Source organism: Pleurodeles waltl, chromosome 8, assembly GCF_031143425.1.
Source record: "Pleurodeles waltl isolate 20211129_DDA chromosome 8, aPleWal1.hap1.20221129, whole genome shotgun sequence".
NCBI lineage: Eukaryota > Metazoa > Chordata > Amphibia > Caudata > Salamandridae > Pleurodeles > Pleurodeles waltl.
The window spans coordinates 422,010,474-422,033,172 of NC_090447.1; the positions used below are offsets into that span (position 1 = coordinate 422,010,474).

The following is a 22,699-nucleotide window of genomic DNA, read 5'->3' on the forward strand; positions in this document are numbered from 1 at the left end:
GCCCTCCCAGCAGCCCCTCAGCGTTTGCCCTGTGCCCGCTCACCCAGGAGGGTGGGCATCACCTTCGCCCCAGGGACCTCAGCCCCTGCCCCAGTCACCCCTGCTGCCCTCAGTGAGGAGGCCATTGACCTCCTCAGGTCCCTCACTGTTGGGTAGTCTACCATTTTGAATGCCATCCAGGGTGTAGAGAGGCAGTTGCAACAAACCAATGCATACCTGGAGGGCATTCACTCTGGTCAGGCAGCCCTTCAGTGAGCTTTTCAGACTCTGGCCTCATCACTGATGGCAGCCATTGTCCCCGTCTCTAGCCTCCCCCCTCCAACTTCCTCCACCCAGACCCACACCCCTGTACCTCAGCCTATCCCAAGCACACCATCAGACCAGCATGCACACACCTCAACACACAAGGGAAGCTCTGGCAAACATAAGCACCACACATCCCACAGGCACTCACGCAAGCATTAGACACATGCAGACACACCAACATCCACTGCCTCCACTGTGTCCCCCTCCTCCTCGTCTCCCTCCTCCCTCCCTGTATCGTCTCCACTCACACCTGCATGCACTACATCCTCAGACACATAGTCCATCACCAGCACACCCACCACCACACCCTGCTCACGTGCATCACCACCCCACTACCATTCACACGTCCCCTGTGTCCTCTCCCAGTGTGTCTGTGAGGCCACCTCCCAAGGTACACAAACGCAGCCACACACCCACCCAACAGCCATCCACCTCACAACAGCCTCCAGCCCATGCACCTTCACCCAAAGTCACCAAACGTACACCTCCTACAGCCACTACCTCTTCCTCCACTCCCAAACCCGCTACAGCTACCCATCCCAGTGTTCCTAAGAAACTTTTCCTGGCCAACCTTGACCTCTTTCCCTCACCACCCCCACACCTTCAGTCTCCTAGGGCCCGACTCTCCAGGTCCCAACGTAGCACCTCAGCCACAACATCAGCGGGACCAGTGGTGCCAGTAGTCACCGGATTCTGGAGTGCACCAGGCAGCAGGGCAGCCAGTGTGGCAAGGAGTCAGAGCACGGACAGTCCCCCACCTGTCAAGCATAAAGAGTTGGCCAGTGCCCGGCAGGAGAGGGGAAATAAATCAGTCACCAAAGCCGCTCCCAGGGGTACAGTTGGGAGTGTGGAGACAACTGCGACAACATCCAAGGTGGGGAAGGGGCACAGTAAAACCGGCAAGTCTGGGAAGATCAGCATGGCGGACAAGACCGCCAGCAGCACCGCTGCCCAGGACAAAACCGCCACGAGCCCCGCTGCCAAGGACAAGACTGCCACCAGCCCCGCTGCCCAGGACAAGACTGCCAGCAGCACTGCTGCCCAGGACCCCGCTGCCAGCAGCACCGCTGCCCAGGACAAGACCGCCCCCAACCCCGCTGCCCAGGACCCCGCCGCCAGCAGCACCGCTGCCCAGGACAAGACCGCCACCAGCAGCACCGCTACCCAGGACAAGACCGCCACCAGCCCCGCTGCCCAGGACAAGACCGCCAGCACCACCGCAGGACAGTGAGCGCCAATGATTACAACACTACTGAGGCCGCCACGGGCAGGATGAAGCACTCTGGGCACCAAGCCCCCTCCAGAACCAGTGGAGAGTTACATCCACTACCTCAGTCCTTGGCAGGATGAAGCACTCTGGGCAGCAAGCCCCCTCCAGAACCAGTGGAGAAAGGCATCCACTACGTCAGTCCTTGGCAGGATGAAGCACTCTGGGCACCAAGCCCCCTCCAGAACCAGTGGAGAGTTACATCCACTACCTCAATCCTTGGCAGGAGGAAGCACTCTGGGCATCAAGCCCCCTCAAAAACTAGTGGAGAGTTACATCCACTACCTCTGTCCTTGGCAGGATGAAGCACTCTGGGCACCAAGCCCCCTCCAGAACCAGTGGCGACTGTTATCCACTTGACACTGTGGCTTTGCACTCCCCAGGATTGAACAGTGGGCAACCCACCCACTGTAGAGACTTGAGAGACTGTGGCTTTGCACTCCCCAGGGTTGAACAGTGGGCAAACCACCCACTGTAGAGACTTGAGAGACTGTGGCTTTGCACTCCCCAGGATTAAATAGTGGGCATGGAGCCCCCTCATGGATCTGGCGTCGTGCACTCATCCGGCTGAGGTGCCCCCCTTCCCTTCCCCCTGAGGTGCCTGTTTTGTTTCTATCTGATGCCCTAGCATTGTTCTCTCCGTCTTGTTCGGGTATTGAGTGTAGGCCTCGCCCATGCCTTTTGGGCCCAGTGGTCCACGGACTATGATGGTGGAATCCCTTGGACTTGTGTTCTTGGTGTATATAATTGTTTATAGTGTAAATGTGTGTGTGTATATATATATATATATATATATATATATATATATATATTTTTTTTTTTTTATTTTTTTTTTTTTTTTATGTAATTGAATATATCACAATTATTCAACTAATTTCCTTTTGTCCTTGCATTCTTCCAGGGGGGGTTGGGGGGTGTAACTGTAATGTATCATGCTGTATTTGTGTCTGTGTTGTAGTGGGTGGGGGTGTTGCTTATTGCGTGTGTGTGTCACTGTTTTTTCCCTCCCCTGTGTCGTAGGTGCAGTACTCACCGTGGTCTTCGCCGCCGGCATTCATGCTCCTAGTAGAGGAGCAGGAAGATAAAGGCTGGGAGTATCTGAAGTTCCGGTTCCATGGCGTCCTGGTTCCTCGTGGAGTGTGTAGAGGTGAGCGTTTTCCCTTCCAAGTCCTGTTTCCGCCGTGTTTTTGTTTGCAGTGAATCCGCCCCGGACAAGGTGGCGGATTGGACTGTTGTAATTCTGTGGGCGGTACATTGTCCTCCGCCTGTCTGTTGGCGGTTACCGCCACGGTGTTTGTTTGTACCGCCTTGGCGGTCGGAGTGTTAAAGTGGCTGTCTATGTTGGTGGTTTCTACCGCCGGCCTGCTGGCGGTTTTACTGCCGCTTTAACACCGACCACCAGGGTTGTAATGACCACCTAAGTCTCTTCCCAGTAGGGACACAGGACTTGAGTCACAAACCACAAATCTGTGCAATCCCTGAAAAGTGCAAATCTCAACCTGAACCGGATCTGTGATCGGGTTAGTCAGGAGCTGATTTGCCACTCCTACCACCTTTATTGTATGTCCCGAAAGGGGCAATTTTGGGACTTCTGACTGTAGAGCACGTAGCTCCTGTGTCAACCAAGAATGAAACTTTGTGACCCATCACTTTCCCTTGCACATAGGGCCCTCTCTGATCTACTTTTAGGGACGCTGCAAGCCTACACTTCTCACCATCTGAACTGTCATCCGACCATTCATCGTTTATTCCATTCTCACCACGCAATGGGAATTGTTGTACTGCATTATTTTGACTCATTCCTTGACCTGTGACCTGTTGAGGAAGCATCACCTGTTGCTGTCCCATTGGTGCTAAGGGCAACTGCATTTGCTGTCTAGGTACCACGGGAATCTGCTGTTGCACTTGCTGTATCTGCACTGGTTGTACACGTGGCATCTGCACTTGTTGCATGGGTTGAAGCCCCTGCATCTGAACCATGTTATTCTGGAAGTTCGGATTCTGACCCTTCATTCTTGGTCCTTTTCTTTTTTTTTTTTTTATTGAATTTTGCCATATACAAATAACGTACATAACACAAACGGGGCCCCTCGTCTTACAATAAATGAAATACTGCTATAATCCCTTTCAGCCACAGCATTGTCCGAGACAGCAAGAGAAAATCAATAAACATATCTCACAGTGAGCATCAGTATCAAGGGGCACTTCTCCAAACCACCTCACTGGCTATCAAACGACATAGTCCACAACGCCAGTGTAGGGGGCAAGTCATAATCAGAAGAACACTCAACATCACATAGCAGAGGGGCATAACAACAGAAAGAACAACAAACAGAAAGGCAGGTGGAGCACCCGAACAAACCGTGCAAGCCGTTCTCAACAGCACAAGATCATACCAAATCTAAGGGGGGATGGGCCTCTAGTGTGGGCATCACCAGTCGCATCACTTACATACTTCGGGTCGCCAGATATTCATTAAACGGGCCCAGATATCTTTAGGACGAGACCCCTCAGGCATAAGTTCTCAAAAGACCATCGGCTGGTCATGGCAAAAGGCAGCATCTCGCAACCATTCAGACTTACGCAGCGCCCTCTTCCTACCCCAGCACATGGCAACCCTACGCTTGGCCAGCAACAGGAGCAGGCCCACCAGGCGCCTGTGCGGCCCCTGGATCTCATCCACGCATCCCAGCAGTCCAACCCTGGGGGAAATGGGCATCTCCAGATCGACCATTTCAGTAATCACTTGCCAGACTTCTACCCAATAATCGTGAACTTCTGCACACTCCCACGCCAGATGCAAGAAGCCCGCATCCGGCGCCCGACAACGAGCACAGCACGCATCCAAACGCAGCCCATAGAGTGGAGCCCTTTGGGTGTATGATACAGTCGGTGCAAAAACTTAAAGTGCAGCAAACGCAACCTATAATTCGGGGACAGCGCTCTCATATGTGCACAGCAGTCGCGCCACATTGCCTCTGTGATGGGCTCTCCCACATCTCTCTCCCATGCAATCCTGGAGGACTCCCCAGAGCTACCCCGCTGCTCTTGCATACAATTATACAGCTTGGTAACCAGCATGCCTGGGGACCGCGCGCCGCAGAGCACCTCCAGAGCTCGAAACTCCGATAGGGTGCCGGCTGGACTAAGGAATCGAGCTTGCAATAAAGCACAGACCCGAAGAGCGTACAGGCGCTGCAGCGCCATACCATCACAGCCAGCCAGAGCATTCTTGGTCCTTTAATGCTTTGGAATGCATGGACATCATTGCTTTGTTGAACAACACCCTCCCACCATCATCGGGCACTCCCGCTTCCAGTGTCCGACGCCCCCGCAAGCATGACATGGTAACACCTTCTTCATCCCCTGTACATCATTTTGAACCACTACAGTATTCATGTCTGGACCACGGTTCACAAAACCTCCTCAACCTCTGCCTCTCACTTGCGTCTGAAACATCCCGTTTCCTTGCGGTTGTTGCACCATCTGTTGCAAACCTTTTCCCTGCATCCCTGCCTGCGCTGTCTTACTTTGCATTACCATCACCTTTTCCTTCAAATTTCTCTGTTTCAACTCAATTTCGTCACTATAGTATTTCGCATACTGCAATACCTCAATCGGCTTCGCTTGCCAACAGATCAAATGAGTCTTAATCATCTGACTAATCTCTGGCCTCAGTCCTTCAACAAACCTGAACACAAGGTGATTCATGTCCTTCGCATCTATGTCCTTTGTCCCACTGTAGTGCTTAAACGCTTTCAACAACCTCTCATAGTAGGCATGTATAGACTCTTTGGCTTCCTGTGCCGTTCGATCAATCTTTTGCCAATCAATATTTTGCGGCGACACTTTCTGCTTCAAAAACTCAATCACCTTATAGTAGTACCTCATTACAGCAGGAGATGGTGCTCCTGTAGCTCTGCCCCTTGCCGGTTCCGCTGTCGGCCAATCAACACTTCTCTTGCATTCAATCCACAAATCAGCTGGAACTATAATCTCAAACAGGGTATTCAAGTCTTCCCAAAGACACTTTGCAAGCTTCACAAACCTATCTGTCTGCTGATACTACTCTATTGGCTTTTCCCTCAGCCTGGGATAGTCATTTGTGAATGACAGAATGTCACCTCTAGACCATGGTACATGGACAAGAACCCCTCCAGCTGCCTCTCATGGGTAGCATTTTTATTATACCGGTATCAGGCACTAATTTTGCCTGCTGCTGTTCCGAGCAGTCACTTTTCCTTTATCTCTTTTCTTTGCCCATCTGCCTTCCCACTTCTCTAAGGCTCCCCAAACCTGTGCGCTTTATAGAATTTCTTTAAGGTGCGCCTTCATCCCAGTAGACCTCATGTGATCAAAATCCTTGGGCTCAAAGTCTTACCTGTAACTCCTCTTCAGATGTTTAGTATTGTCTAAGTCTATGCCGTATTTATCCGACAGGTTTGCCAATTTCTGGTGCACTTTGCTCACTTCTTTAGTTAGCTTTGGGCACAGATACCTCAAAGTCTGCTTCAGTGTATGACTCTAGTCTGTTCACTCCCATGCTTCCTTCAACTAGCTCGGCTGCTTCCATGCCCAACCTTACAAAATTCAGGTATTCCTCTCTTTCCGACCGCTCTGCTGTCGCAGGGGTAGTCTGTGGTGAATTTAACTTATCCAACCCTTCATTCAGTTGTTGCGCTGTCAACCCTTGCAACGATATATTACCAGCCTGCATCATCGGTGTCTGCGGTACATGTGCACTTGAGATCTGCGGAGTCAACCGTCCCAAACCTGAGTGTCTCATGGTATCTGGAGGAACCCCTATCAGACTGAAGTCTAACAGTGATCTAGATCTGTCTATTGTCTGTTCCACTGGAGTCACCCCTTGAGGGCTTCCTATGAATCCTCCTCTTGTCACCTCTTGGGTCATTACTCCCTGATCGCATACACAAAACTTCGCCTGTGCATACAACGGTACTGGTGGACCAACTGTGATAGGTAAAGATATGGCGGCTGGCGACTGCCTGCTCCCCAAACCCTGTGGAGCATTAGCTACCATATTCTGATTCATTATCGGTGCTGTCGCTAACTGCGGTCCCGTGACTGAGGTATAGTTTGGAACCATCTGTTGCTGTGCCTGAGGCGGTAAAAGTGGAGTTGGCTCAATTTGCACTAAGTTTGGTCTTGTATATGCCGGATCAGACGGCACCATCAGGTTCGTAGTTGTCTCTAATATTGGGACATCAGGATAGAGCCTCTGAACTGGTGGTGGCTGCAGCTGTGTCTGCATCCCTGGAGCAGTAGACACACTGACACTATTCTTTATCAGGGCTGGTGTCGCAACAGTATTCACCTGTGCTGCATTTGTTGTTTCCGATTCTGTGTCGAATTTACAGGACCTGCACTAGTACTTGGTCTATTATCATCTAGGGCATATGGCGGTGGTCGATCATGTAGCAACTGATCAAGGAACTCATCATCATCTGAGGCATCTGCCTCTGCCCAGGACTTTTTAGTCTCCTTTTCTTTACTAGACCCTTTATCTGTTTTACAAGTGGCCTTTCTTCCTTGCGTTCTGTCTTCTTGAGTTATTGCCGGAAACATCCTATCTCCCTTCTCCACATCCTGTGCTCACTATCCCACCTAGCCTCCGCTATTGTCTTTTCTGCTTTCCTCATTCTCCTCTCAAATTTATGTTGCCGTATGGCCATCAATGCCCACATTGCTAACACCTCAAACTTTGCTAGCCTCGGAGGTGGATTTTGCTCATTTAACGCCTTCTGCAAATTGTCCAAAATCATGATATTAAACGATCTGTGCTCCGGAAACGCCAAACACCCATCTTTCTCTGTTATCTTGCACCATTGCTTTAGCCAAAAACATTGCGCGACTCCCCTCTCCTCCATTACGGCATAAGCTGGTGTATCCTCTGGCGGTGTAGGCTCCCCCACACTTGTGGTAATGTACACATCTCCCCTCAAAGCGCTCCTTAGAGCCTTGAAAAACTTCATTTTTGCGTCTTTTATTTTGTTTACAATCAAATCAGGAAGTGACTTTAATTCCCAGAACTCTCTTCGCCTACCTTCTCAACCAATTGCCTCTCACTGATGGCTGCCAATCCATGCGCGATCCCTCTCACTAACTGACCTATCCCAGTGCGGCTCCAATGACGTCACACACACACACTGCGGCTGACAAAGTCTTGCGGCTTGTCTTCCTCACTCTCGATTCACACACAACTATTGCAATATATTGCGAGCACTAACAAAACTCAAATTTGCCGGTTTGCTACAGGAAGGGTAACACAATTGCTTCAGAACTTTACAGAGATTTTGCTTTTAGCCTCGACTGCTACTCTCTCTCTCTCAGATCCTGCACTCACAAGCAAAATTTGGCCCGCAAATTTTACTCTCGACTTGTCAATGGTTTGTCCTAGTGCACTTTAGAACTCACCAAATCTCCATCGAAGTTTTCATTCACTCACCTTGACTCAAACTCGATTCGTCAACCACGCCCGATTGACCTATCAAACCGCGCAAATTACAACATAAACCATCAACATATTCCGGAGTCTAAGACCACGCAGGGTCCGTACATCACCAACAACCAAGTGGACAATTTTTTTTAGCACAAAGCGCCACACTCACATGAAGTTCGCCGACTTCCCTACTCTCATACTGCAGAGTACGCACACTCCTACTAAAACATCACCTGGCCTAAAATTCTCACAAACCTCACAATTCACCTGCCGTATGCAAAAGCTTGTGCAAGCGCAAACCCTAAGCCACTCACACTATCACTAGAACGCCGACAACATACCCAACTCACTTCGGGAAGCTCCGAGATTCCGGGAAAGTCATTTAGGACTGAGGGGAACATCATCTCTCAAATTTGCATTATCTCAAAAACAATTTCCAAACAATGGTCCCTCGTCCTAGGGCCCGAAAAGGCCGAAACCGTCCTCTGCTACCAGAACTGATAACGCGTCCAAACCTTGTTAATTTAACGTACAAGGGGACTTGTTTTAGGCCAATGAAACTTTTGACCGCATTTGGGGACTTCCCAGAACAAGATATCCATTTAGCATTTCAATCAATAGATCAATAACCTAATCAATATTAACAATAACTAATCAATCAAACCAATCAATAACATTTAATAAGAATGAAACACACCATGACCTTTCAGCCATGAATAACCACACAAATCTAGTAAGAGTTAGGATATTTATTCCCTATTATTTACACTCTAGTATCATATTTATTAGTTGCAACATCAATAAACATCAATACTACTATTATTTGGCAACTCGAATAAGACTTTATCAAAGCATAGGTCATGAACATTAGAACAAAGCACGATGTCAACATGAATCAAATTTAGCAGAGTATCGTTAGTACATTATTCAACAAAGCAAAGAGTCAGTCATTTGTCTATTTGCACCCGATATTAGTGAGCTCCTTAACTAACCTCTAATTAGCATCAGCATGTTGGGCTTCATGCAAAACAATTTAGCAACATGAATTTGGAAAACATCTAGCTATGGCCTCTATCAAAAGAGCAGTTGGTACCTAGAAAGAAAAGGCAAACAGACAATTACAATTCATCAGCAGATAGTTACCCCTCCGAATGAGTCAGCATACAGGATCAGTCTTCGTCCTCAGGACATCAGTCGATTCGCTATCAGCCAGGATAAGCAGGTAAGTCTCAGCAGGGCATAGCAAGAAATTCTTCCCTCATAATGAGGAGAAGTGCATATCAGGCAAGGGGTAAGGTGAGGATGGTTTAGAGGAACAGACAGCTAAAGACAAAGTCTCTCGGAATGGCAAAGGGACGGCAAGTAATGCAAAGTATGGCTCGATAAGGGCGGAGTAAGAATGGCTAGGAATGGCAGGGTAATGGCTGATTTCTCCTTGTGTCACGCAGTTATATTGAAGTTGTCGAACAAGTCTCTAATTTCCCATTGGGCAATATTTGTGCATTGTTATCTTTGTCCAATAATCCGTCACACACCTTACTAGAATTTTCACCTAAGACAGTTCTCATGCAGTTTATTGGTTCCTGTGATTGACGTCTTCAACGGGTAGAATGTCAGGTAAGAAAAGTTACACTTGTCGCTCCAGTCAGTAGTTCCATTGTCTTCTCCTAGTCTAGGCGACCTTGCATCTGTTGCGAATTACACTGTTACATTTGGCAAGAATGTCTCCTTGAGCAAGTCGGGTCTCATGAGAAAGAATTTACTACAGCTACACACACATCTCTCTAGCTTCTGGAAAAGTACAGCTTCGTGTCCTTCAGAAAAAACAGCAAATTGCATGTTAGAGAAACACAATTAATATGAGAACAGGGAGCTAGGCCCAGACCCTTGCTAACTAAGGCCTAGTGAGTAACTTTGCAGAACCTTAATACATAATTCTCATTAGGATGCGTTAATACAAAACCATACATGAGTACATTATTAATTCATTATTAGTCCGTTTCATTAATCATCGTATACATTTGGTGACCACTCCCCGTAGGCACATTTGAAACGCATGCATTAGTATTACATTAACACATTTTATGCGGTTTCATTAGACATTTTATTGCAAACTTTTCATGTTAACATTGATTATAAAAGTCACACTCCAACACACTATTTAGAGAACCACCTGAGAAGTGTCAGTACTCTCCCTTTCTGGGGGAGAGGGGCACAGTTCAAAAGTGCGCATTTCCTAGAGTTAGCTAATCCCCTGAGCACGCTGCAGAGTAACGCAAATTCGGTTCTTTCTAAAAACCCACGCACAGCCCTATATATTCTGAAGCGAAAAACGGTTATTCTTATCAAATGTGGACTTGGTCGGAAGTTATTCAGTTTAAACTGCCCCTCCTGTGAGCTTCGTGTAAGACATTGGCATGAATTGGAACCGCTGAAGCAGCGACATGGGGCAGAGGCTGGCACAAGTGAATGTTGGCCGACAGCAACATCACGCCAGACAAGGAGCTCACGCTTGACACGTTCTGGTACAAATATACTATGTAAAAACATCTTAGTCTTCAGGGAAAGCAAGGGTCCCCGGAGTTTACTGGGAGGAGCCACTGTAGTAGAGCTCACTGTGGGCGTGTGCGCTGCGGGAGGAGGAGCGCCGGACTGGACGCCAACCCTGGAGGGGGCAGCGAGCAACAACCCGCGAAAGAGGGAAGGAGCGCGCAGCCTGGGGACGGAGAGGGGAACCCAGGCTACAGAGAAGAGGACAGCCTGAGGCGTCGCTAAGACTCTCGAGGAGGCTGGAAAGTACTCCGAAAAGCAGAGGAGAACACGGCTCGGGAGAGGCGCAACACTGCGGGGAGGGCACAACACACAAGTCTGCGCAGAAGGGCCCTGCCCTAGAAGTGACAACATTTAACCACGAGTGCCAACATTTGGGAACACTCGAGAGAGATTTTGTTCCAGAACGCGATTAACTCGGCTTTACCTTTGGGGTTGTTGTGGAATATGTGACGTTTTGTGAGGGAGCATGCGGAATACAGCCAAGGAGCCATGCAAATATTTTCTCTAACTAAGAGGGGTTTCCCTTTCTAAATACGGAGTGTGTGCATCTGCGATGTTTTATTTTGAGCTGCGTTTTCCGGTCTAGCAGGGTGGCTTGCAGGGCTTGTTTCTTAGTTGCCACCAGCTAAGCGCCCTTCATCGGCACCACTATCCCTGCCCAAAGCAGGCTGCGAGGAAAGCACCTATGAAGAAGAGGCGGCAGCGCAAGTGCCTGCTGCTTCTGACCCTCTACAGCCTGTTTCTATTGCTGCTGCCCTGCCTGCTGGGGTACGGCGGCTGGTGGCGCGGTGGGCAGCAGGAGGAGCCCCCTGGCCACCGCTGCCCAGCCAGCCTCGAGGGCAGCCTGCCTCTCTGGAACATTGAGTATGGAGAGGAGGCAGTGCCCCCAGGAGAACACAGCCAAGAGGGCATTACAGGGGACCCAAGCCGGGGGCCCGAGGAGCACCCGAAGCAGCACATTTACCTGCACGCCACCTGGAGGACGGGCTCCTCCTTCCTGGGCGAACTCTTTAACCAGCATCCCGACGTGTTTTACCTGTACGAGCCCATGTGGCACCTGTGGCAGGCGCTGTACCCGGGGGACGCGGAGAGCTTGCAGGGCGCCCTGCGGGATATGCTGCGCTCGCTTTTCCTATGCGACTTCTCCGTGCTGCGCCTTTACTCCTCCGGCCCGCGGAGCCAACAGACCAACCTCACCACAAGCAGCATCTTCGGCTGGCACACTAACAAGGTCATCTGCTCGCAGCCTCTCTGCCCCAACGCCAGCCATCCGCGGGCGCGGCTGGGGCTGCTGGACGGCGCGGAGTGCCGGAGCGCCTGCCCGCCGCGCCCCCTGCGGGAGCTGGAGGCCGAGTGCCGCCGCTACCCGGCCGTGGTCATCAAGGACGTGCGGCTCATGGACGCCGGGGTGCTGCTCCCGCTGCTGCGGGACCCGGCGCTCAACCTGCGCATCATCCAGCTCTTCCGCGACCCCCGCGCGGTGCACAACTCCCGCCTCAAGTCCAAGCACGCGCTGCTGCGGGAGAGCGTGCAGGTGCTGCGAAGCCACCACCGGGAGGAGCCGCTGCGCCGCCTGCTCCTGCAGCCGCCCGGGGCCCCCCAACCGCGCTCCGAGGCCTTCCTCAGCCGGGCGCTGGAGGTCATCTGCGAGGCCTGGGTGCGGGACCTTCTGCTCTTCTCTTCCTCGGGCCCGCGCCCGCCCCTGTCCGAGGCCCTGCGCCGCCGCTACACCAGCCTGCGCTACGAAGACCTGGTGCGCGAACCTGGCCAGCAGCTGGCACGCCTCCTGCATTTTGCGGGTATAACCCCCATGCCGGAGTTGGAGACGTTTGCACTCAATTTGACCCGAGGGTCCGGGTACCCATCCGACAAGCCCTTTCTCATCTCTGCTCGTGACGCGCGAGAGGCCATCGGCGCTTGGAAGGAGCGACTGAGCAGGCGCCAGGTGGAGCAGGTGGAGGAGGTCTGCAAGGGCGCCATGACGGTGCTGTCCTATGCTCGAAGCCCTAGGGAGGGCCCTGCAGACTGAAGAGCCACCTGGCTCGCGGGGTGAGAGGAAGGGACAGCGCTATCTTGTAGCACACCAGAGGGTACTCCCCCCCTTCCCCCCAGTACAGTCACGTAAGCACAGAGTCTAGTGGGGGAGTTTGGGAAGGAAGTCAGGGCTTTCACGCCAACACCCAAGCCCTGGACGTAGTGCCAGTATGTACAAATAAATAAATAACGATCATTAGGAAAGAACATACCCTCAGGTTTCGCTTGACCCTTGAAGTAGAGTTTTCAGTTATGTGAATTACAGCACTCGGAAGATAAAGAATAAATTTTATTAGGGTTGGTTACAACATTAAGTGTAATCCCCAGTGAGAAAAAGTTGTGGTAACTGTCCTTAAAAACAATGTATTAGCGGCCGCATGCTGACATGACAGAAACATGGAAATTATCATTTGGATCTGGAACACAGATTTTGTACAGACTCACTCCAGGATAGGGTTTGGTATGTTTTAGATTGCGAAGTACAAAACTCTAGGCAAGGCTGGATTCGTTTAAGGAATAAATCACCCAACTACTCTTATAGTCCACAGTGCCTGGTAGTGTTGTTTTTAAAGTGTATTCTGGCGAATTTTCAGTCAGTGGATCACTTGATATTTACCTTCCACTTACTTATAGCAGCACTATTGAAAATCTAGTGCCCACTAAATGTAGACCTCCACCATGATACAGCGCTAGAACACTGTGCACTGTAAGGAATGGAATACCACAGATCTTAACTTTAATGGTGGCATATTAACGTCACTTTGAACTTTAGTGGCCATTTAATTGCACCCTGCATGAGTCACACACTCTGCCACCGCCATCCCTTCTCCTCTTAAAAACAGGAACTGTGCATGTTCACTGCTGAGATTACTTTGCCGCTTTATGTTTTCATCTTGCTGGTGTTACAGCTGACTGCATTTGATGAATTTCCCCTCGTGTATGCATTATCGAGTATTCTTCTTTCAACTTCTACGTTGCTGCAGTCAGGTGGTGTAAATGCCCAGGCTGCAGTGTGATATCAGATTATGTTTTCTTGGGTGGTTGTGGAGCGTGCCTTTGGGCGTTTAGATCCACAAAACAATGAAAGAGAAATATGCAGTTTGCTGGCATACCATCTGCTCTGTGAGAAACAAACATTTGATAGGACCTGCAAGTACACGACACACAGAGTTTAGCACTATGGTGTATGTTTTATTATTTTTAGGAAGTTGTCAGTTTGTTTATTTCTATTATTTGACGAATTTCTGTCTAGCGCTTGATATATTTTTTTTCTCCCTTTTCCTGGATGAAAGCGCTTGGTGTAGCGTACAGCTGTGCTGCTTTTTTTGTTGATGTTTACATAGCTGTTGTCTCTTCCGGTCGGTCGGCGGTCAGATATTTGAGCATGTTTGCATTACATCAGTAGAGGCAGATGATGTGTTGTTGGGTAATCCCATCAGATGTGTGGAAGGCAGTTAATGTGAAACCCACCAGAGCTGGCTCTCAGAGGCTGCCCGCTGAGAGGGGATGTGCGGTGAATGGGGGAAAAGAACTGAAATAGGTCTGATCCCAATTTTAATTTGTAATATAGCCAGACACCTTTATTTGCTGAGAGAAATGTGAGGTCGTGGTAGGTGGGTGTGTTGGGCTGCTAGAGATCCCTTGCTTTCCACTAGATAGGGGGTGATAAAACCATTTAGAGGCACAGCAGGAAGCAAGATCAGGGGTAGTGATGGGTGACTTTGCCTACTTTGAACCCTAGCCGGCAGTAACATGGCTGCCCATGAAGGCTTTTTATTCTCTGCTTTTCATTTACTTAATGACTTTTTGTAGAGGGAAATATTAAGGAGTATTTTACTTTGAACATTCAGGAATAACACTCGCTTCTTGAAGTGAACGTTTCCCCAGCCCGTCTTGCAAAATAAAAATACCCTATTTTGTTTGGCCTTCCACATTTTCCTTTTTTGTAGTTTTCTCTAGTGTATAAAACGTGTACTTGTGCCACAACATTGCAGTTGCCACATTGATACCATGCAAATATTGATGCCGAGTGGCAGTACTACAGATAAACAAACCCTTGGCAGTATGCCAGCAAACTAAGTTAAACCCCGCCCTCACTAAACATTGAACAATCTAAGCAGCCCTCAACCTCTAAAGAACTCTTAAACTTGTCCTACTAGAGCATAAACTCTCATCACATTGTTACACCTATCCAAACATCACCAAGTATATTCTAAACTTGTCAACACCCTCTGGACATCCAAATTGCCCCCACCCACCCCGCCACGCATCCCAACCTGGGTCTCAAATTAACCAATTTTCCTTGGAAAAAAATTGAAATCCTAACACCCTCCTTTCCACCTGCTCACCAGTGACAACAAAACCCACTACAAACCCAAGAATCCACAAAACCTGTCTCATCAAAAAGACCAAGTACCACCTCAAAGAAAAGCCTTGAAAAATCAATAGCATCAGGTGGGAGGGAGGGTGGGAAAACCTTGCACTTTCCCTGGTGACCGGCGTGCCAGACTTCAAAGGGGTCAGCCCTTACTGTCATTTCCTTTGATGTTCCTGACCCTGCCACATGGCTGGAGGAAGATCCTTTGCCTACTACACGGCAAACAGCTGGAACACCCTGCACCTCAAGCAGGCACCATAGTTACCTCAATTCAGGAAGGACCTTAAAACCTGGCTCTTCAACTGAAGCACAGAGAACAAACCCCCTCAGCGACTTAAGACCCTTACTGGTCGGTAGTTGCGCTCTATAAATCCTGATTTGATTTGACCACCCACGTGAAAAACCCAGGGGGGGAAGCTCAACATTTTTCATGTACTTCAAGATGGCCAACCCTTTTAACTTCACTGATATGTTCTCCCACAAATGAATGACTAAAATGCCCAGACATGGGGGGGCTTCTGCCAGCATCTCCAACTTTGGCAACCGCTTGTGCTAACGTATACCATCTTTACCAAACCACTTAATTTGAACTCTGATATTATCAAAAGCCAACTGTTTTCCAAACTTCCATGTCGCCTCTTGAGGTGCCCCCCACTTTATGAATGAGTGCCCACAAAACCAGAGCTCAATGTGCTCTCATCAGAGTCCTGCAACGCAACCTGAAACAAAACAAATGACAACAGTTCACTAAGTCCATTTACACTTAATACCAAACAAGGCTTTACATGATGCTTGTAACAACTTGACCGGAAATGCCCTAACCTCTGTATCTCCTCTCCAGACCCCCTCCTCAGCTCTACTTCAGTTGTCATCCTCATTCGAAGCAAATGCATACCATAATCAGCTTGAGGAAGCTAGATCAGCCCCAATGCCTTTTGTATGACCCCCTGATACCTGCAACATATTTTCCTTAGACCCACCAGCATGTCTGAAAGCCACCCCTACCCTCGCAACTTCTCTCCACCAATGAAAGGACAAACCCACTCATCTAGATAGGACCACAACTTATGAAACCTTCCTTGCACCCTCTCGTCGGTTTTCAACTTCACTAACTCTGCTTGCACAAAATGACCTCCATCAATTATGTGTTCTGCCGGTAAACAGTCCTTCCTGACCCCAGCACCTCAGCCGCCCTAAAGGCCTAAAAAAAGAGCTGTACCATAATAACAGAAAAAAGAACATAGTCCTGCAAATCATTGCAAACATCTGGAAGGGCCCCACTCAGTCTTTTGAAAACGCTCAGTGTCACAGGCATCCTCACCTTTCTTTTATCACTACTTTGACCTGCCCAACTTTCCAATTGACTTTTCCCCATTTTACCAGCTGATGGTTTACAACCTGAATAAAGCTTCCTGAAGGCCAGACCTGCTGACTTATTTGACAGTATGACTGCTCTCACACTCTTCACTGCACAGCATTCTCTTCTGCACTCCTAGCCCCTAAAGCTCAACCATGTTTGGCTACACGCCTGTCGGCTAGAGTCTGACAAAGAGCCTCTAATTAATTCTATCAAGTGAAACATTCTACGGTCCGCAGGTGCAACTGAACCAACATCATCTACTCATCCATCCCTGGTACTAAACTGTAAAACAGGCTTCTCTAACGAGTACCTCGTGAGCTACTGATAGCTGTCCAGCTACCTGTGCGTAGCTCTCCTTTGTGTAGCCCAGCCTACTGAATTAGCTTGGCTGAATTACCATATGTATCCCAAAATTGTAAAGTGTGTATATGAGATGAAAGTATGTGTATTTTCAGAGCTCATATGCTGATGTTTGAAGAAAAGTGGTTGGCTTTCCAAAATATAATTAAAGGTGATATTCAAGCAGTAAATCATGAGGCGCTGGGGAAACTTATTATTAATAATATTACCTTTGTGCCTGGACATCACAACTATAGGTGTTGTGTATTAACTATGCAAATGTGGTGTAGGAAAGTGCCCTTTTTTGGCATGGTTACCCCCCACTTTTTGCCTGCTATCAGTGTGTTTAGACTGTTTCCACTGTCATCCTGCTAACCAGGAACCCAGTGATTGTGGGGTCTCCCTTCAAATTTGGTTACCTTGGAATTTTCTGCACTCCACAATTGGCATACTGGTGAATCCTTTATAAGTCCCTAGTATATGGTACTTGGGTACCCAGGGCATTGGGACACCAGGGGTCCCCCATGGGCTGCAGCATGTATTATGCCACCTATGGGAGCCCATGCAAAATGTGTCTGCAGGCCTGCCATTGTGGCCTGTGTGAAAAGGTGCATGCACCCTTCCACCACGGGTCACTACACCAGGTCACTCTAAGTTACCCCTATGGTAGGCCCTCCTAGCCCAGAGGGCAGTGTGCAGGTCCCTATGCGTGAGGGGGGGGGCCCTGCATGAGCAGTGGTGCCCCTACGAACTCCAGTTCCATTGCACTAGACTTCATAAGTGAGGGGAAGCCATTTTACCTGTGTACTGGGCATAGGTCACTTACTTGTGTCCATCTACATAATGGTAACTCCGAACCTGGACATGTTTGGTATCAACCATGTCAGAATCATACCCCAGTATTAATGCCAGTATTGGTGGCATGATTCCATGCACTCTGGGGGCTCCTTTAGAGTTCCCCCACCAGTATTGCTCCTACCAGTCTTCCAGAGTTTTATGGGCAGCCCACGCTGCTTCCACCCCTCAGACAGGTTTCTGCCCTGCTGCTGGTTGACCAGCTTAGGCAGGGATAGGCAGAACAAAGGATTTTCTGTGGGAGAGGGAGGCAACACCCTCTCCCTTGGAAATAGGTGTTACAGGGCTTGGGTTGGTGCTCTGGTGCAAAACTTGAGAAAGAAAAGGGGAGTGACTACTCCCCTGTCCATTGCCACCCCAGGGGTGGTGCCCAGAGCTCTTCCAGGTGGCCACCCAATTCTGCCATCTTGAAAATAGGATGTGCAGAGGCCCCTGGGTGTGACCGGGTCAGGCAGGTTATGTCAGTGACCCCCTCTGATAGGTCACCCGCAAAGTAACCAATCCCGCTGGTAGGGCTATTAAGGACTCCATTGTGGGTGGGTCCCCAGATTCGGCACGCAAGACTCCACCAAAACTCCTCTGCATCATCTACTTCTGCTCCTGGCCATGGGAACCGCAACTGGACACTTCAGGAACCAATAAGACTGCAACTCCAGAGACAACATCACCGTGCAACATTGTTTCCCCCAGCTCTTTCCAGCAACTCCAAAATTTCCCCGGCTGTGCATCCTCTGGGGTCAGCAAGACTTCAGCTGCACCAAGAAGCAGGAATGAATCTCCCTTGGAGTGAAGGAGTCACTCCCCTGCACCTGCAGACACCTCAATGACACCAGGCTCCGTGGATCTGCTCTCTTCTGGAACCACTTGGATCCTGCAGCACAGGTGGAGGTCTGGAGTGGTCCCCTTGGTCCTCTCTGCCTTCTGTCCATCTTGGGAGATGGTGATCCCTTGCCTCTCCTTGCAGGACAGTACCCCTGTGCACGGCGACTCTTGCAGCAATCAAGGCTTGTTGTTTCCTGCTCCAAGGGATCTTCAGGCTCGGGGTAGCCTCGGCGTCCAGCACTTCATCCTTGCAAGAATAGTCTCCTCTCTGCTTCTCCAACAACATGGGACTCCTCTCCAAGTGTGCTGATGAGGCCTCACTGCAACTTACTGTGCCTGCTGCCAGTGGGTTGCCTGTGGGGTCTGTGACTCTAGCTCTCCCAACTGCTGAGGATCATCCTGGACTCCCTCCAAGGGCTGAGTCACCTGGATCTTGCTGGTCTTCAGCTTTGAAAATCTTCTTTTACCCCCTCCCCCTTGCATTTGCCAAGACTTGTTTGTGGGTCTCCTAACCACTAATCATCCGCGACCCGGCGACTGACGTGGGACAACATCTGCTCCATTCCAAGGACTTGTCCGCAGCACCTGAGCGTCACAGCTGATCTTCTCCTTCCCCCGTCGACCTGGATCTTTAACCTTTATTTAGTCGTTCCTGCCCCAACTGGACACTCCATTGTGGACTGGACTCAGTCCCCTTCTTTTGCAGGTCCTCTTCTTCCAGAAACCACCTTTGGGTTGGTCTGGTCCTTTTATTGCACAAGCCATTTTATAAGTCCTCTTGTTAGTCCTTGGGAAGACCAGGTACTTACCTTTGCTCTCCTGGTTGCTGTGGGTCACTAAGGTACTCATCTCTTGGGGTCCGAGTTCTCCCAGCTCCCTTCTAACTACTCCATACCCTTGGGTGGGGGACTTCGCATTCCACTATTTCTGTATATGGTTTGGCCCTCCCCTAGGGCCCTAGCTATTTTTACAATTCTTGCCAATGCTGGTTGTTTCCTATGCTAATGCCTAATGTATGCGTGTGTATATAACTGCCTACAAGCAATCTACCTCAGTATTACTGTAATAAAGTACCTTTATTTTTGCAAATCTGTGTGATTCCTTTCAGGTGTGATAATCTGCTGTGACTGCTGTGGTATTGCAAGTGCCATGCACTCCTCCTAGAGAAGTCTTGGCTGCTCATCCACAGCTACCTCTAGAGAGCCCTGGCTTCATAGACACTTCTTTCACTAATAGGAGGTGCCTGGACCTGGTATATGGTGCCAACACATAGGTGTCCACCACACACCAGGCCAGCTTCCTACAGGTGGCAGGTGGCATTGCAAATTAATAAAGCCTTCTTCACATTACTGCTAACAACCCTGCATGGTGCACTTAGGTGATCACTTCTAGTAATTGTGCATGCAGTGGCCACTTTTGTAGGCTTGTCTGAAGTGTTCACTATTTCACACTAATAATATTAGTAGTTCATCATGATTTATCATAAAAAGTTGGAGACCCCTGCTGTAGAATCTATGCCACTGTGAACAAGATAGAGCATATGGAATGTCGTCATTCACTCCTGTAATATATTGTACCTTAAAAACCAAATTGTAATGCAAACATTCCCACACATAAATCCTCAAGCTGCAAAACTTTCAAGTCTGTTTCTGACTGCCTGTTGATTGTAGTGACAACTACCGTATTGTCCACATTGACAATCACCTTATTTGCAAAATCCTTACCCCACAGACCACAACTACTAAAGGGAGAGCTCACAAAAAGCAATACTGCAGCCACCCAACCCCTATTCCTCTGCCCATGACTCTGTGCACCTGTCCCCATGCCACAAAAACACCAAAACCCAAACCACCTGCAGCATCCGTGAATAGTTCCTAGAGCAATCTGCCTCATGCCCCACCCCACCAATTGAACACTTTAGGAGTCCCCCAGAAATGCCTGCCACACTCTCAGATCAACCTTTTCCCCTGCATTCAACCATACCCTGTGATGAAGTATGGTCCCCTCAAAGAAGACAACCCAATCTCCCACAAAATGTCCGACCTACACTTGTTGCCCTTCAGGCTAACTTCAGATGTTCAAGAAGCACTTGTATGTCCCTCACCTGCACTTTCTACTTAGCATTCTTTCCAGCAGATCCACCGGTTTCTCCTTTTTCTCCACTATCGGCCTCACTTCAATTTTAACTGAATTCAGTTCAAAACCCAAAAAAGTAATAATCTAGTTTACCCCACAATCTTATTCAGGGCGAAAGGAACACTCAGATTCTGGATCTAATTTGCAAACTTGTCCAACAAGATAGCATATTCTTAGGATAATACGGGACCAACATTAAAAACATTCTCCAATCAGTGAGTCATGCAGTATGTGCCAATAACAAACTTAGACAAGCTTTTCAGGAAGGTACTAAAAGCCTCAAGCAGTGAACAAGATATGTAACACCCAATAGGCAGCTCCTTATCCACAAAAAACCCTGAAAACTGACCCCCCCCCCCAACAATTCCATTTGATGTACTGGCAATAATCTGAAGGCTGACTTAATATCACATTTCACCACTGGGGCTCCTGGCCCAAACTTGTGTATCAAAGCAATGGTGGAATCCACAGTAACATAATGGACCTTGCTCAATTCCTCCAGTATAAAGTAGTTTATGAACTGTACCTCAGATGCTGTATACACCTAAATTCCCCTTGCTGCTTATTGGGCACCACTCCAGTGGGTGAAATTGTCTAAAGTCAAGTCTGAAAAAGGACCTTCCTTTTAAACGGCATATGAGCCCCTTCCCAAAGCGTTCTGACTTCCGTGACCCCTGCCTGCCAGTATTGCCACTGCAACTCCTCTGGCTGCCCATCCTCGGGCCCCATGCCTGCTCCAACAGCCCTGGCTTAATGTCAGCCCTTCCTGCTTCCTCCAAAGAAAGCAGCGCATCTCTAACGACCTTACTCTGAATTCTTGCCATAAATTTGCATATTCCCCACTTACTCCCCGCGGACTGGTGCGCCTGACAAAGGAAGTGTCAGTCCTAACTAATCTCTCCTTTGAAGTTACCAATGACTGCCCTCTGTGGTCACTGGACCACCCTACCCATCCGAAAAGCCTGGGAATACGGGTTATTTTCTGTCACTAAGCCCTGCATTTTTTTATTTTGTATGTCAACCAACCTGAATTAGACACAGACTTCTGGAGTTCGTCCATTTTTATGCTACTTGTTGTAATGTGTAAGAAGCACCTTCCCCATTGAACTTAGGCCTGCATTGGTCATTGGATATTCCACCAAGATATACTGTCACACTGAACAGCTCATAGACACCAGCCTCTTGTATTAATTACTAAACTTGTTGTCACCTAGCATACTGGGAAACAATCTAGACTTTTGTATAAAATAATGTAATCACATAGCAGCATATGGCCACACATGAAAAATATGCAGTGCATAAGAAATAGCAATTTAAGCTGGTCAAAATGCCTTTGCACAAATACTTACAGTAGTTCTGTCGCTCAAGGTTTACACTGGGGTTCTTTCAATGTCTCACAATATTTCTCTTGCTTAAGGTATTACACTCTGGTTTTCTAACAAAACTAGCAATGGCTCTGGTCCTCGAGGCTTGCACTCAACTCTTGCAGCCCAAACAGTAAGCCCTAACACACACACACACACACTGTGTGTCTCTCTCTCTCTCTATCTTCCCCCGCACGGACTGATGAGTGATTCTGCAGCCTTGTGGTGAATCGCCTAGAAGCTCTCTTTAATTCTTCCTATGTTCCCACTCATTTTAGTGAAGGACGTCTTTGTATGTGCTCAGAGCATATTGACTTCCTAATTGATGGTCTTACTTGCCAGAAAGTATTTCATTTCTGTCAGGTTGCTACATCAGTCCTGCGAAAGACCGTGCCAAATCATTCCTTTGGGGTCGAAACGTCAACTATTATGTCTTAACCATTTATGAAAGGACTAATGTGGAACAGAAAATGTGATTTGGACTGAACTATTGTTCCTATATATTTGACTCCTTGTCCTGTTGGTTAAGACTCATTTGGTTTATGTGCACTGTATAGATCTTTTTGCACATTTTGCTGTCATCTATTTTCACTTGTATTACGCAGTCACACGTAGTAGCTGACTATTTTTTTGGAATTGTACTTTGAACAATTGATTTATTAAAACTCTGCAATCTAATATCGGTCATTTGTTGAAAGCAGGATATTCTTTGTTTCCCTGCCTGTGTATTACATTTAGCTTAAATGATTGCCTTTGGAACACTTTTATACCCTAAGTTTCACTGGAATATAGGGTTTACCCTGTGTTTTATCTGATAAGACTTAAA

The 22,699-nt window shown here is 48.5% G+C and overlaps 1 protein-coding gene across 1 annotated transcript in view; it reads left to right on the forward strand.

Moving 5' to 3' along the window:
* The first annotated feature begins 8,863 nt into the window (after positions 1-8,863).
* LOC138249999 (carbohydrate sulfotransferase 7-like) overlaps positions 8,864-22,699 on the forward strand; it is an 84,040-nt gene continuing 70,204 nt past the window's right edge. The window contains exon 1 of the mRNA XM_069204293.1: positions 8,864-12,635. Within this exon, the coding sequence (XP_069060394.1) occupies positions 11,272-12,615 (1,344 nt within the window). The 5' untranslated portion in view covers positions 8,864-11,271 and the 3' untranslated portion in view covers positions 12,616-12,635. The remainder of the gene's footprint in view (positions 12,636-22,699) is intronic.